The 14984-nt window shown below is 40.3% G+C and overlaps 1 protein-coding gene across 1 annotated transcript; it reads right to left on the bottom strand.

The window, feature by feature from the left end:
• Positions 1-5882: 5882 nt before the first annotated feature.
• On the bottom strand, positions 5883-9796 carry LOC106568110 (trace amine-associated receptor 13c-like). The gene is made up of 2 exons (XM_045692778.2): positions 9290-9796; positions 5883-5939 (listed from the first exon to the last, which is right to left on the bottom strand). The coding sequence occupies exons 1-2, from the start codon at positions 9794-9796 to the stop codon at positions 5883-5885; spliced, it is 564 nt and encodes a 187-aa protein (XP_045548734.2).
• Positions 9797-14984: the final 5188 nt, after the last annotated feature.

Below are 14984 nucleotides of genomic sequence, written 5' to 3'. Positions count from 1 at the left end.
TTTCACAGAACCGCTTGTGGCAATTTGGATGAGGCTCTCTTGTTCAGATATCGGTAAGTGGACTGGAGGCAGGGCATGAAAGGCATAATGAATCCAGTTGTTTGCTTCATCCATTTCGGTAAAGTACCTGCATAATTGCGTACCCAACTCACTTAGCCTAAGCAAGCAGCATCTTCAGATTAACCTTGACGTCGGTAGCCCTGACCCATGGTAAACAATGTATGATTGCTGGACGATTATTTTTTAAGTCCAATATTGCAGGTAATAGAGTCACCAATGACTTGCGGTTTTCAATTTGTCAGAGCTAATGGTGGGAGGCTTTGGCAGCTCAAACCCTGTAATGGGGGGAGGAGAGACCTGAGAAGGCTCTGGCTCTGACTCTGACTCATTGTTTAGCGACGAAAACAGATTGAAAGTTTATATCGGCTGAATGCGCGACACCGGTTGAGCAAGCATTTCTTTTCAGAAGCCATGAGAAAATTGTCTGGCTGAGGAGACAATGCAGGGGATTAACACTACTAGCTGTAATAACTGGTGGCACAGATGCTTGCCTAACGATTGCGTCTGAAGCCGAGCTTGCAACTCGGCAATCCTCACCATAAGGTAATAGTTCTCCTGTATATTAAGAGTACCGTGACTGCAATGAGAAGGCATAATATTAGTTTCTTTTTTTGGGCTGGAGGAGGTCCTGCAGATTTATGTCCAGATAAAGTGTCCGGGGTGAAATAGTTGTATGTGGACAAAACTAAAACCTTGGTAAACTTGTTAAATACAGAGTTTGATTAAATAGTTATTAAGTTTGGCTGGTAGCCAAGTAGCAACAAACAGTACAGTAGTTTGTTCTCTATTGCTCCTATATTCTATTGCTCCTCAAGCAAGGGGATGGCCGATGACATCAGAAGGGCCAACTGCTTGAATTGCCTACTCCATGAAGCTTTGCAGACCTGCTGTCCCAGACCTGCTGGAACCCTGACCTATTCACCGGACGTGCTACCTGTCCCAGAAAGCAAAGTCCCATACTGAAGTTCTCCAGATTTCTAATAATCGAGTCAACAAAACTAGATTTGGAAGGATGGCCTTGCGAGACTACACGAGTCATCATGGCATATGTCATTTTCACTGTGCATATTAAATTGACAGTCAGGAAGTACTTAGTTAAAGTACTTGAACAACCACCCATTAAAAAAATGTAATAATATAACTAGCTGTAATTTTTACTGTAGCTTGCAAATCTTCCTTTTTTCACAGCTGTGAACAAATCCTGTTATGCCGCAGCAACCTTGAGTTAGCTGTAAACTTTATTTGCTTCCATTTCATTTAAATTGTTGTTTTTTGGCAATTAGTTGTTATTATAATGTGTCTTATTATCTGGATGTGGTACACTTTGTACAACTCTCGTTTCCCCATGTTTCTTTGAGATCCTATGAATTGTAAAGTTTTGTGATACTCTCAACTCATCCTGTGCTATACACTTTTTTATAACACCTCAAATTTATGTCACTTTACTTAATGGTAAATTGCAGCAGTTTTATCGCAATATCAAATCATTTCTGGATAACAATTAAGTACCTTAATAGCCTAGTTGTTAGAGCGTTGGGTTGCTAGATTGAATCCCCGAGCTGACAAGGTAAAAATCTGTTGTTCTGCCCCTGAACAAGGTAGTTAACCCACTGTTCCTGGGATGTCATTGTAAATAAGACTTTTTTTCTTAACTGATTTGCCTAGTTAAATAAAGGATAAATAAATAAAACCTTACAGTGATTGTTTTAAAATAGTCAAAAACAAACAAAAATAGCTTCTTAGCAAAGAGAAATTTCTCATGCAAGAATTTATCTAGGACCATCTGGGAGTGATCTAAGTGGGGAGTGGAAACCTGAAAACGAGCAGTTATTGGCTTCCTTATTGGTCTATTAACTAATTTACCGTCTATCCCACCAAAACAGGCTGAAATTTCAGGTGGTCTTTTCAAACAGTTCTTACACTAAAATATTGCATTTTCATAATTTTCACAATTTCACAGTACTATTCCAACCTCAATTTTACAGTATTATCTCTGTGTTGTGTGCTTATTCTTCCATTTATATACTCCAGGTCATTTTATGAATCATAAATACATAATAGTTATATACACTGCTCAAAAAAATAAAGGGAACACTAAAATAACACATCCTAGATCTGAATGAATGAAATAATCTTATTAAATACTTTTTTCTTTACATAGTTGAATGTGCTGACAACAAAATCACACAAAAATAATCGATGGAAATCCAATTTATCAACCCATGGAGGTCTGGATTTGGAGTCACACTCAAAATTAAAGTGGAAAACCACACTACAGGCTGATCCAACTTTGATGTAATGTCCTTAAAACAAGTCAAAATGAGGCTCAGTAGTGTGTATGGCCTCCACGTGCCTGTATGACCTCCCTACATCGCCTGGGCATGCTCCTGATGAGGTGGCAGATGGTCTCCTGAGGGATCTCCTCCCAGACCTGGACTAAAGCATCCGCCAACTCCTGGACAGTCTGTGGTGCAACGTGGCGTTGGTGGATGGAGCGAGACATGATGTCCCAGATGTGCTCAATTGGATTCAGGTCTGGGGAACGGGAGGGCCAGTCCATAGCATCAATGCCTTCCTCTTGCAGGAACTGCAGACACACTCCAGCCACATGAGGTCTAGCATTGTCTTGCATTAGGAGGAACCCAGGGCCAACCGCACCAGCATATGGTCTCACAAGGGGTCTGAGGATCTCATCTCGGTACCTAATGGCAGTCAGGCTACCTCTGGCGAGCACATGGAGGGCTGTGCGGGCCCCCAAAGAAATGCCACCCCACACCATGACTGACCCACCGCCAAACCGGTCATGCTGGAGGATGTTGCAGGCAGCAGAACGTTCTCCACGGCGTCTCCAGACTCTGTCACGTCTGTCACATGTGCTCAGTGTGAACCTGCTTTCATCTGTGAAGAGCACAGGGCGCCAGTGGCGAATTTGCCAATCTTGGTGTTCTCTGGCAAATGTTCTAGTTTTGTATTTCTATGTTGGGTTGTTCTAGTTTTTGTATTTCTATGTTGGGCTTTGTTTGAGATGATATCCAATTAGAGGCAGCTGGTTATCGTTGTCTCTAATTGGAGGTCATATTTAAGTTGGTGTTTGTCCCACCTGGGTTTGTAGGAGATTAATTTTGAGTTGTGTATGTTTCACCGCTGCGTCACGGTTTGTTGTTTTTGTCATTAAGTTTATTTATGTATTGCATAGTTTCACAGTGTAAATAAAATGTGGAACGACACACACTGCACTTTGGTCCGCTTCTCCTTTTGACAACCGTGCCATTGGAACACAGGCGAGATGGTTGCTGATAATGGGCCTCTGTACACCTATGTAGATATTCCATAAAAAAATCTGCCATTTCCAGCTAAAATAGTCATTTACAACATTAACAATGTCTACACTGTATTTCTGATCAATTTGATGCTATTTTAATGGACAATGTGATTTTCTTTTAAAAACAAGGACATTTATTAGTGACCCCAAACTTTTGAACGACAGTGTATATTTGGGCTCTTGAGTGGCGCAGCGGTCTAAGGCACTGAGTCTCAGTGCTAGAGGCGTCACTACAGACCTTGGTTCGATTCCAGGCTGTATCACAACCGGTTGTGATTGGGAGTCACATAGGGCGGCACACAATTGGCCCAGCATCTTACTTGTTAGTTTTTGGCCTTAGTAGGCCGTCATTGTAAATAAGAATTTGTTCTTAACTGACGTGTCTTTTTAAATAAAGGTTAAATAAATAAACAGTGTTGAAAAAAGTACTCAATTGCCATACTTGGTTAAAGTAAAGATACCTTGATAAAAATGACTCACCTAAAATTGTAAGTCACCCGGTAAAATACTACTTGAGTAAAAGAAAAAATACATATTTGGTTTTAAATATACTTAAGTATCAAAAGTAAATGGAATTGCACAAATATACTGAAGTAAAAGTATAAATATTTTCAAATTCCCTATATTAACGAAAACCAAACGGCACCATTTTCTTATTTGTTTTGTTATTGACAGATAGTCAGGGGCACACACCAACACTCAGACATAATTTACAACCGAAGCAATTTTGTTTAGTGAGTCCGCCAGATCAGGGTCAGTAGAGATGACCAGGGATGTTCTCTTGATAAGTGTGTGAATTGGACCATTTTCCTGTCAAAATGTACTTTTGGGTGTCAGGGAAAATGTATGGAGAAAAAAGTATACTTTTCTTTAGGAATGTAATGAATAAATAGTAAAATACAGATAACCCAACAAACTACTTAAGTAGTACTTTAAACTAGTTTTAGTTAAGTACTTTACACCACTGTAAAAAAATAAATATATGTTTTAAATAAATTAGTGAATTGGGTCGTCAGATGCATGGGGTGGGTCTTGTTTGTAATTTGTGATCTTCTGAAGTCCCTTCCGCACAGATGAACAGTTGTTGGTGGATAATTGTTTTTCTAGCAGCTCCTTATATTGTCGTTTGGCTTCCATTATGTTTGTTCAGTAGGTGTTTTGCCACCATGGATTGGTCATTGTGTCACGTCCTGACCAACAGAGGGCGTAATTGTGTTAGTTTGGTCAGGATGTGGCAGGGTTTTTGTATGTGTGTCTATGTTCTGTCTAGTTTGGTTGTTCTATGTATGGTTAATTGGGGTGGACTCCCAATTGAAGGCAGGTGTGTTGTGTTGCCTTTGATTGGGAGTCCTATATTAGTAGGGTGTTTTTGTCTATGTGTTTGTGGGTAATTGTTTGTGAGCACTGCGTTTATTGAGCCTGCTACACTGTCTAGTCGTGAGTATTGTTTTGTTTTTCCTGTGGATGCTTTGTTTTTTTCCATTAAAAGAATGAGTATCCACATACCCGCTGCATTTTGGTCTTCTCTCCACTACGACACCCGTGACACATTGTTGCCGCTCCTATGTGCCCCTTACTTGGCAGAGTGAAGGCCTCTCACCTCTGCATTGAACCAGGATTTATGATTGAATGTGACATAAGTGCTGGTTGGAATGCAGTTTTCCTTGCAGACACTGATGTAAGATGTGTCCCTGTCTGTGTAGTCATGTATGTTGGTATTGTCTTTGAAAATGTCCTAATCGTTGGAGTCCAGGCAGTCCTCTAAAACCTTGTGGCTGACGTCCTTGTAGGGATTTTCACCTAAACTGTATTTGCTATGCCCAGCTAAAAGACAGTATAATGAGGGCCATGAAGATTAGGCTAGTAAACCTTTATATCCACGTAAAGGTGGAGAATTGTAGAATATAGTGGACTGGTCCATATTTGTGTGATACTTACTGATTTGTCACAGCACAGGCTCAAATACATCATACACATCTGTTATTGTTTTTTCATCTGGCTGTTCACCCTTTGAATCCTTTAAAAATATTTTTTCAAACAGAGGGTTGAGGGTTATTTGTCTTATTATGAAGTTAAATAGAGCAATTGTAAAATAAAAAACAACATCCTCGTATTTTCAGCACTAATTTCATGACTTTCACTGTAATGTTTACCCCCGCTGTCGGACACGGACAACTCCCAAGAGCCAAGCACTTATTTTGGTACAACTTGTGTCCATCTAAGACAAACACACACATCTTCATTGAAAGTGTTCTTGCGTTTGACCTTTTAAGACGTGTAGCGGGATTGCCTCGCTCGAGATGCATTCAATGGTACAGTTCACTCTGCATTCCACTGAAGTCAAGCTTATGAAACAAGCTGGTATACTACCGCTTACATCCATCGAATTGGAAGCAGCAAACTGAATCCAGCCATATGTCAAACATATGTCAGACTTTTTGTTTTGTTTAAACAGCCTATTCATTTTTGCCAGTTCAAGAGGTTTAACTCCCCAAAGGCCTCACTTGTCCATTTCTTCACTGTATGTTTGACAGGCTTGCAGGTTTTTCGTTCCTGTCTGTATGAGGGAATGAGTTGGATAATCACATAATCATAGTTCTCGAGAGGGGCGTGGTATGCCCCTTTAATAATGCTGTAACAATGGTCCAGATTTTCCCATTCTCTTGTGGGGCATTTTGCCCGCTTTTTTTAATCTGGGCAGATCGTAGCTCAGACTTGTGTGGTTGAAAACCCCTAGAATGAGGAATGCAGAATTCAGGTATTTCCTTTCCTCCTCTGTAACTTTGTCATCCAGAAGCTGTCGTGTCATCTGCGCACAGGCTGGCAGTGGTATGTACACACCAGCCAGTCAATGATGTGCTGCAAAGTAAGTTTTATAATTGTGAATTCCTCCTGTAGCTAGCTGGGGGTACAGTGAGCTCATGTCATGCCTATGTAGCAGACATGAGCCGTTCATGATCACGTGATGAGGTAGCCTCGCCTGCGAACTTCAAAACCAGTGTCTGCCCTCAGTCCAAGGGGGTATTTCCTCTTGGTCTTAGGGTCTAAAGATGTTGGTTGCTCCCATGGGAGACCCGGGTTCATATCCCGCCTATTACAATGGCACCCCACGTTGGGCACTCTCTCATTGGGGAGGAGGTCAAAGGGGGGGTAAATATAGCGGACATGAGTCGGTCATTATCACGTGATGAGATAGCCCTGCCTGCAAACTTCAAAACCAGTGTCTGCCCTCAAACCGGGTTCATATCCTCCATCACTAAACGTCACTAAAGGTGTGTATGGCTAGCTAGCTAGTGGCAGTATTGTCAAGTATACTGTCATCAAAACACATTGTTTGGACTGTAAAAAGCAGGGTTCTCCAACCCTGTTCCTGGAGAGCTACATGTTGCAATTGCAACATCAACTACTTAGTTACCTGACCAACTACCAATCAAAAAAACATAATAATAATAATAATATAGCTCGCTGTTACCGTAGTCTGCACACCTTGCTTTTTTCACAGCTGTCACTAATCCTGTTGTGCCCCAGCAACCTTAGTTTTGTTGTAAAATTATATTTTCTTCCATTTTGTTAGAAAATTTTTGTGTATTTTTGTTGTTATTTTTATATCTGGACATGATCCAATTTGCACAACTCAGACCAGTTAATTGTCTCATTGTCAAAATAAAAAAAATCCTAAATACATCTGTGCTCCCATTTGCCCATGTTTTTTGGAGATCCTTAGATTGGTGAAGTTTTGTGATCTTTTCAACTCATCCTGTGGTATAAGCACATTCATAGCTGTTTTATAACACCTCAAAATAAGTGCCTTACTGTGATTGTTTTACATAAAATAAACAAAAAAGCAATTTCTCAAGCACAAATGTAGCTAGGACTGTCTGTGTGTTGTCTGAGTGGGGAGGGGAAAACTGAAAAACAACTGTTATTGGCAGAGAGGTTTGGAACTCTCGATTTTATTGGTCATTTAACTAATTTATTGCCTGGTGATGTCACCAGGCAGGCCAGAACTCCATTCCACTAAAACAAGCTGTCATTTTTTCATTATTTTCAAACAACTCTTACACTAAAAGGGCATTATCATAATTTACACAATTTCACAGTATTATTCCAATGTCATAGTTTTTGACTGCACAGTAAAACCGGATAAGTTATGGCTACTCAAACATTTTGAGGAAACTGATTATTGAAAAAAATATATATAATAATTAGTAAATAAACTTAAATAGCTGAAGTGAGCAGTACTACCTTCATATGAGTAATACAAATGCATTTTCTTTGAGTAAGGTATACTTAAATTAAATTCAACACCAACACTAAGCCACTTCTCCAAATAATTTCCCAGTGTGCCTTGACTTTTCGATTGAATTGTAGAGTTACCACCCATGACTGTATTTGTTAGTGACAGAGACATGGTTGTTGAATTCCTTCAGAGTGCCTAGGTGAATATTATCATTATAATTGAACCTTTACATATATCATAAGGCCTTATACAATGGCCTGGAATTCATAGTTTACAGGTCACATCAGGCCTGCAAGTAGGGTTGAAAAATTCCCCCAACTTTCCCGAAAAAATCGTCCAACCAGGATTTCTGTAAGACCTTGGAAATTTACCTGAATTTTGCAAGACTAACTGTAAATCAGATTATTCTGATTTACAAAGTGATGTGCAATTCGTATTGGAATTTAGCCAGCCTTAGGCTATCCAACAGTTTAAATGTTTTATTCACTCACAACCATTTCAGTAACGGGTGCACAAATTCAATGATTAGATTAGAATTGTTTTAATCTTTGTGGAACATAAGATTTAATCAATCAATTACTCAAAGTACATGCACCCAGACACGTACCACCAACATCTATGTTGTTAGTCTAACAACTTCACCTTGCAAAAAGTCCTGTGATTGTGCGAATCTCTCTTTTGGGGCATTATTATTTGTCATTTTTTCACATTGTTACATTTTAACATCAAATTCTTACAAAATACACCATTGATATAGACCTGGACAGTAGATGATATCAAGCAGTATTGTACTTTTAAACTTTAATACACTTGTTAAAGACATTGTGTCGCCATTGAGCCACTAGAGGGTGGTGTTAAATAACATCTGGACTGATTCATGACGTCCTCAAAATGTACTTTACTTTTAGAATACTTACATATTATTTATCATTAAATAACATGGAACAAACACAGACTTTGGTCTTTGGAATGTACAACCCAAAATGACTAAAATGTCTTTATAACAAGCTTATGTCTTCGGCAATTAACAAGTCATTACAATCCAATACAGCCAAATCATGCTGTATCAACACCACATTCTGAATCAACACCAAATGTATCTATGATAACAACAGCTAACTGAGATAAGTAATGTAAGTGTATTATGAAAGAAACAATTACAACAACAGTATAGTTTGAAAATAACATTATCAAATCTATGTTTGTCAAACTTTTGAATAAAAATGTAGGAACTATAAACGCCTTAACTTTAAAATAAAAATACGTTTAGCTATCTCTTTGAACCATGGATAAAAGAAAGCATAAATTATTGGATTAATTAAGGAATTAAGAAACGGCAGCAAGAGTAAGTAAGTTAATGATTGTGGAAGAAAAAATTGTACAAAAAAACTTGAAATCCAAGAAGTGAGATAGGTGAAAACTACAATAGATAGAGTTTTTGCTGCTTTTCTCTCAGACTTATTTGCCAGTACAATTTTAACACCAGACTTGGTCGCAGCCTCTTTTGAAAATATCTTTCTAGCCTGTGATCTGGCGGCCACAAATATTTTGATATAAAGTGTTATAATAATATAGCTTGGGACAACCATTACAATTACAAAGTCAATGATTTTACTCCAGTTAAATCCTTCTAAAATAAAACATTCTTCAAAGCACATTTTGGGTACCTGTACAGTTACAGAGTTATTTGAAATAGCAGCGTTGTATATGCTACACCAACACCAGGTAATCAATATCCAACAGATAATTCTTGGTATTGTTATTTTTGTGTGGTACAACAAGGGATAACACACAGCTACATAACGGTCAATAGATATCAAAACCAAATTGCCCAGAGATAAAGAAATAATTAAGTAACCGATGAAGAGAAAAAACACACAGAAATATTTCCCAAAAACCCAGCATGATTCCATTACTGCCACAGTCAGTACTGGTATCGCAATCAGTCCCACCAGGAAATCTGTCACAGCCAGAGAAAGGATGAGCAGGTTGGTTGGAGTGTGGAGCTGCTTGAAGTGATAGATCGAGATGATCACCAGTACGTTCAAAAATACTGTAACCGCTGAAATTGATGAGAACAAAATGTACAGTGTTATGTAAATAGATGTCGATAGCGAAGCCTTCCCGCAAGAAGAGTTATGAAAACAGTATTGAGCATCTTTGTGTTCCTCCATTTGTAAGAAAGGGTAAAAATGCTGAGGTCCTGCTCCTGTTTGATCCTTTGTATGACCCTGTCAAGTCACCCTTCTGACAGACTATGAGCTCTGCCTCTCTAATTTATCCCTGTGTGACTGAGAGACACTCCCCCTCCTCAGAGTTTCTCCACACACACACACCACTAAAACATACATAAGTGAGAACAAAAAAAGGTACAAACGGTCAGAAAAACAAATAATTTTTAGAACCATGATGAGATCAAACACAGCAATATAGTGGTTAATAGATGTATGACAAGTCTGACAATTTTAATCTGGAAAAAAATAGTATGGTCTACGTTTTGGTGATTCAAAGGCTATTTGACATGGGAAATAGGATGACTGTTTTGGGTGATGTCAGTGCTCAGTTTGGACTTCACACTACTTCACAACCTCAAAAGACATGACGGGACGGCATGTCAGTTAGCCAGTGTGTAGGAATGTTGACAGTAAGGGATGTTAATAAGATGGCATAACCTCATGGTATATGCACTAATGAGCACGTAAAATCAAAATGAATAGTGCCATTATAGGAAAATTCAATATACAGTGCATTCGGAAAGTATTCAGACTGCTTCCCTTTTTCCACATTTTGTTACATTACCGACTTATTCTAAAATTGATAAAACACATTTTACACACAATACCCCATAATGACAAAGCGAAAACAGGTTTGTATTAAATTCTGCAAATTTACTACAAATACTAAACTTAAATACCTTATTCATGTAAGTATTCAGAAAATTTGCTATGAGATAGGAAACTGGGTTTAGGTGCATCCTGTTTCCATTGATCATCCTTCAGATGTGTCTACAACTTGGGAGCCTGCCTGTGGTAAATTCAATTGATTGGACATGATTTGGAAAGGCACACACCTCTCTATATAAGGTCCCACAGTTGACAGTGCATGTCAGAGCAAAAACCAAGTCATGAGTTTGGAGGAATTGTCCGTAGAGCTCCGAGACAGGATTGTGTCAAGGTGTAACAGGGTTGGTTATGTTTCCACTTGCCTCTAAAGAAATGTGTATTTAATGTTCAAGCATTCTTATTGGTTGGTTCAACTCTGATGACAATAAGGTGTGTTGTGATTGGCCCCGCTTGCAGCTAGGGGGAGATCGCGAACGTCAGGTCTTCCCAGTATGAAAATGTGATGCAAGGGGTAGGTCACGTTCTGAATACTGTTTTATATTTTATATTTTACAATGTGTACAAGTTTGCTGTACGTTAGTGATGTATACATGTGTGTGTATATGGTGGCTTTCTGGGATGTGCTTTGGCATATGATTGCTGTAAATAAGTGTGTTAGCTAGCATACACCGACGTAATGGTCACATAAGCCCACTGCTAACACAATTGTCTTTATGCTACAGATTTTGCCATCGATAGCCATCAATATCGTTAAGCCCTGCACAACTAACGTGCTGTTTCCCATTTAACAACAGAAATAAATGATGCTCAACTGGGACCACTGGCTGATGTGATTTATTAGGAGAAAACACAACGCAAGGAGAATACGATATACATCTGTTACAAAGGCACAGATCTGGGGAAGGGTACCAAAACATTTCTGCAGCATTGAAGGTCCCCAAGAACACAGTGGCCTCCATCATTCTTAAATGGAAGAAGTTTGCAACCACCAAGACTCTTCCTAGAGCTGGTCGCCTGGCCAAACTGAGCAATCGGGGGAGAAGGGCCTTGGTCAGGGAGAGCCTTGGTGACCCGATGGTCACTGACAGAGATCCAGAGTTCCTCCGGGGAGATGGGAGAACCTTCCAGATGGACAACCATCTCTGCAGAACTCCATCAATCAGGCCTTTATGGTAGATTGACCAGACTGAACCACTCATCAGTAAAAGGCACATGACAGCCCGCTTGGAGATTGCAAAAGGCACCTAAAAGCCTCTCAGACCACCAAATCAAATAAAATGTATTTATAAAGCCCTTCTTACATCAGCTGATATCTCAAAGTGCTGTACAGAAAGACAGCCTAAAACCCCAAACAGCAAGCAATGCAGGTGTAGAAGCACGGTGGCTAGGAAACAACTCCCTAGAAAGGCCAGACAGAACCTATGAAGAAATCTAGAGAAGGACCAGGCTATGAGGGTTTGCCAGTCCTCTTCTGGCTGTGCCAGGTGGAGATTATAACAGAACATGGCCAAGATATTCAAATGTTCATAGATGACCAGCAGGGTCAAATAATAATAATCACAGTGGTTGTCGAGGGTGCAACAGATCAGCACCTCAGGAGTAAATGTCAGTTGGCTTTTCATAGCCGATCATTCAAAAGATTAGAAACAAGATGCTCTGGTCTGATGAAACCAAGATTGAACTCTTTAGCCTGAAGGTCAAGCGTCGCGTGTGGAGGAAACCTGGCACCATCCCTACGGTGAAGCATGGTGATGGCAGCATCATGCGGTGGGGATGTTTTTCAGTGGCAGGGACTGGGAGACTAGTCAGGATCAAGGGAAAGAAAAGATGTACGGAGCAAAGTATAGAGAGATCCTTGATGAAAACCTGCTCCAGCGTGCTCAGGACCTCAGACTGGGGCGTAAGTTCACCTTCCAACAGGACAACGACCCTAAGTACACAGCCAAGGCAACACAGGACAGTGTACTAACTCTTGCAGGTTAGTGACAACATGATTAGGCACTATGTTCATTGTTGTTTTGGGGAAGGGGAAAGGGGCATCCCTAGTCAGTTGTACAACTGAATGCTTTCAACTAAAATATGTCTAATGCATTTAACCCAACCCCTCTGAATCAGAGAGGTGCAGGAGGATGCCTTAATCAACATCCACAGAGAACAGTAGGTTAACTGCCTTGCTCAGGGGCAGAACAACATATTTTTACATTGTCAGCTCGGGGATTCGATCCAGCAACCTTTTTGTTACCGGCTCAATGCTCTAACCACTAGGCTACCTGCCACCCTAACTAGCTAACGTTAGCTGGCTGGCATGTTAGCTAATGTTACGTAACGTGTGTGATCTTACATATTGTTTACTTAGCTAGGTTCATTGTTTACCTAGCTAGCTACATGTCTTAGGTTAAAGTGTACTGTTATCTAGCTAGCTAATGTTAGCTGGCTGGCTCCCTAGCCAACGTTACTTGTATGACGTTATTACTGGTATCCCAGAGCTGTTTGCTTTGCTAGTTAGATCCTAATGTTAGCTAGATAATATTGAACCTGGTTGGTAGCTTCCAGCATATTCATGCAGGGTAGTAACAACATGATTTGGCACTGTGTTTATTGTTGTATGACTAGCTAATGTTAGCAAGCTGGCTGGCTCGTTAGCTAATGTTACGTGACGTGTGTGATCTTACACGTTGTTTACCTAGCTAGGTTCATTGGTTACCTAGCTAGCTAGCTACATGTCTTAAGCTCTAAGTGTACAACAACCATTGAATATGGCTGGTGTCAGTAGACGTTGGCAAAAAAAGCGTAATGAGGCTGTTTTCATGTTATCCAGAGGTAAACAAATCATCGGCCAGAGCATCAAGTGTGTGCTCTGAACGCTCAGAGAGCGAAATGAGATGGGTGGGGCTAAAGCTTAAGAGGGTGTAAATGACGCTGAATGGGTGTACTGTCGTGGCCAAAAGTTTTGAGAATGACAGAAATATACATTTTCACAAAGTTTACTGCTTGTGTCTAGATATTTTGGTCAGATGTTACTATGGAATACTGAAGTATAATTACAAGCATTTCATGAGTGTCAAAGGCTTTTATTGACAATTACATGAAGTTGATGCAGAGTCAGTATTTGCAGTATTGACCCTTCTTTTTCGAGACCTCTGCAATCCGCCCTGGCATGCTGTCAATTAACTTCTGGACAACATCCTGACTGATGGCAGCTCATTCTTGCATAATCAATGCTTGGAGTTCGTCAGAATCTGTGGTTTTTTGTTTGTTTACCCGCCTCTTGAGGATTGACCATAAATTCTCAATGGGATTAAGGTATGGGGAGTTTCCTGGTCATGGACCCAAAATATTGATGTTTTGTTCCCCAAGCCACTTAGTTATCACTTTTGCCTTATGGCAAGGTGCTCCATCATGCTGGAAAAGGCATTGTTCGTCACCAAACTGTTCCTGGATGGTTGGGAGAAGTTGCTCTTGGAGGTTATGTTAGTACCATTCTTTATTCATGGCTTTGTCCTTAGGTAAAATTGTGAGTGAGCCCACTCCCTTGGCTGAGAAACAACCCCAGGATGCTTTACTGTTGGCATAACACATGACTGATGGTAGCGCTCACCTTGGCTTCTCCGGACAAGCTTTTTTTCCAGATGCCCCAAACAATCGGAAAGGGGATTCATTAGAGAAAATGACTTTACCCCAGTCCACAGCAGTCCAATCCCTGTACCTTTTGCAGAATATCAGTCTGTCCCTGATATTTTTCCTGGAGAGAAGTGGCTTCTTTGCTGCCCTTCTTGACACCAGGCCATCCTCCAAAATTCTTTGCCTCACTGTGCGTGCAGATGCACTCACACCTGCCTGCTGCCATTCCTGAGCAAGCTCTGTACTTGTGGTGCCCCGATCCCGCAGCTGAATCAACTTTAGGAGATGGTCCTGGCGCTTGCTGGACTTTCTTGGGCGCCCTGAAGCCTTCTTCACAACAATTGAACCATTCTCCTTGAAGTTCTTGATGATCCGATAAATGGTTGATTTAGGTGCAATCTTACTGGCAGCAATATCCTTGCCTGTGAAGCCCTTTCTGTGCAAAGCAATGATGATGGCACATGTTTCCTTGCAGGTAGCCATGGTTGACAGAGGAAGAACAATAATTCCAAGCACCACCCTCCTTTTGAAGCTTCCAGTCTGTTATTCAAACTCAATCAGCATGACAGAGTGATCTCCAGCCTTGTCCTCGTTAACACTCACACCTGTGTTAACGAGATAATCACTGACATGATGTCTGCTAGTCCTTTTTTGGCAGGGCTGAAATGCAGTGGAAATGTTTTTGGGGATTCAGTTAATTTGCATGGCAAAGAGGGACTTTGCAATTGAATCCTACAGACTAAGAACCATATATGTGACATTTTTCAAAAAAACGAGATATACATGAAAAATCATTATTGGACACCCTTTTTCTATAGTGAACCGGTTTCACAAGCTTTCCACGCGCTAATTAACAATATGTTTAAATTTAAATACAGGCTCTCGTGGAATAACCGTT

Source organism: Salmo salar, chromosome 13, assembly GCF_965601325.2.
Source record: "Salmo salar chromosome 13, fSalSal1, whole genome shotgun sequence".
In the NCBI taxonomy this organism is placed as follows: Eukaryota; Metazoa; Chordata; class Actinopteri; order Salmoniformes; family Salmonidae; genus Salmo; species Salmo salar.
This window is presented reverse-complemented; position numbering and strand designations above follow the sequence as displayed.

Excerpts from the sequence above, each read along its gene's own strand:
- LOC106568110 (XM_045692778.2), bottom strand. The coding sequence starts at position 9,796 with ATGGAGGAACACAAAGATGCTCAATACTGTTTTCATAACTCTTCTTGC. Across the intron at positions 5,940-9,289 it reads ATAACTCTGTAACTGTACAG|ACAGGAACGAAAAACCTGCA; the intron begins GTACCCAAAATG and ends TCCCTCATACAG.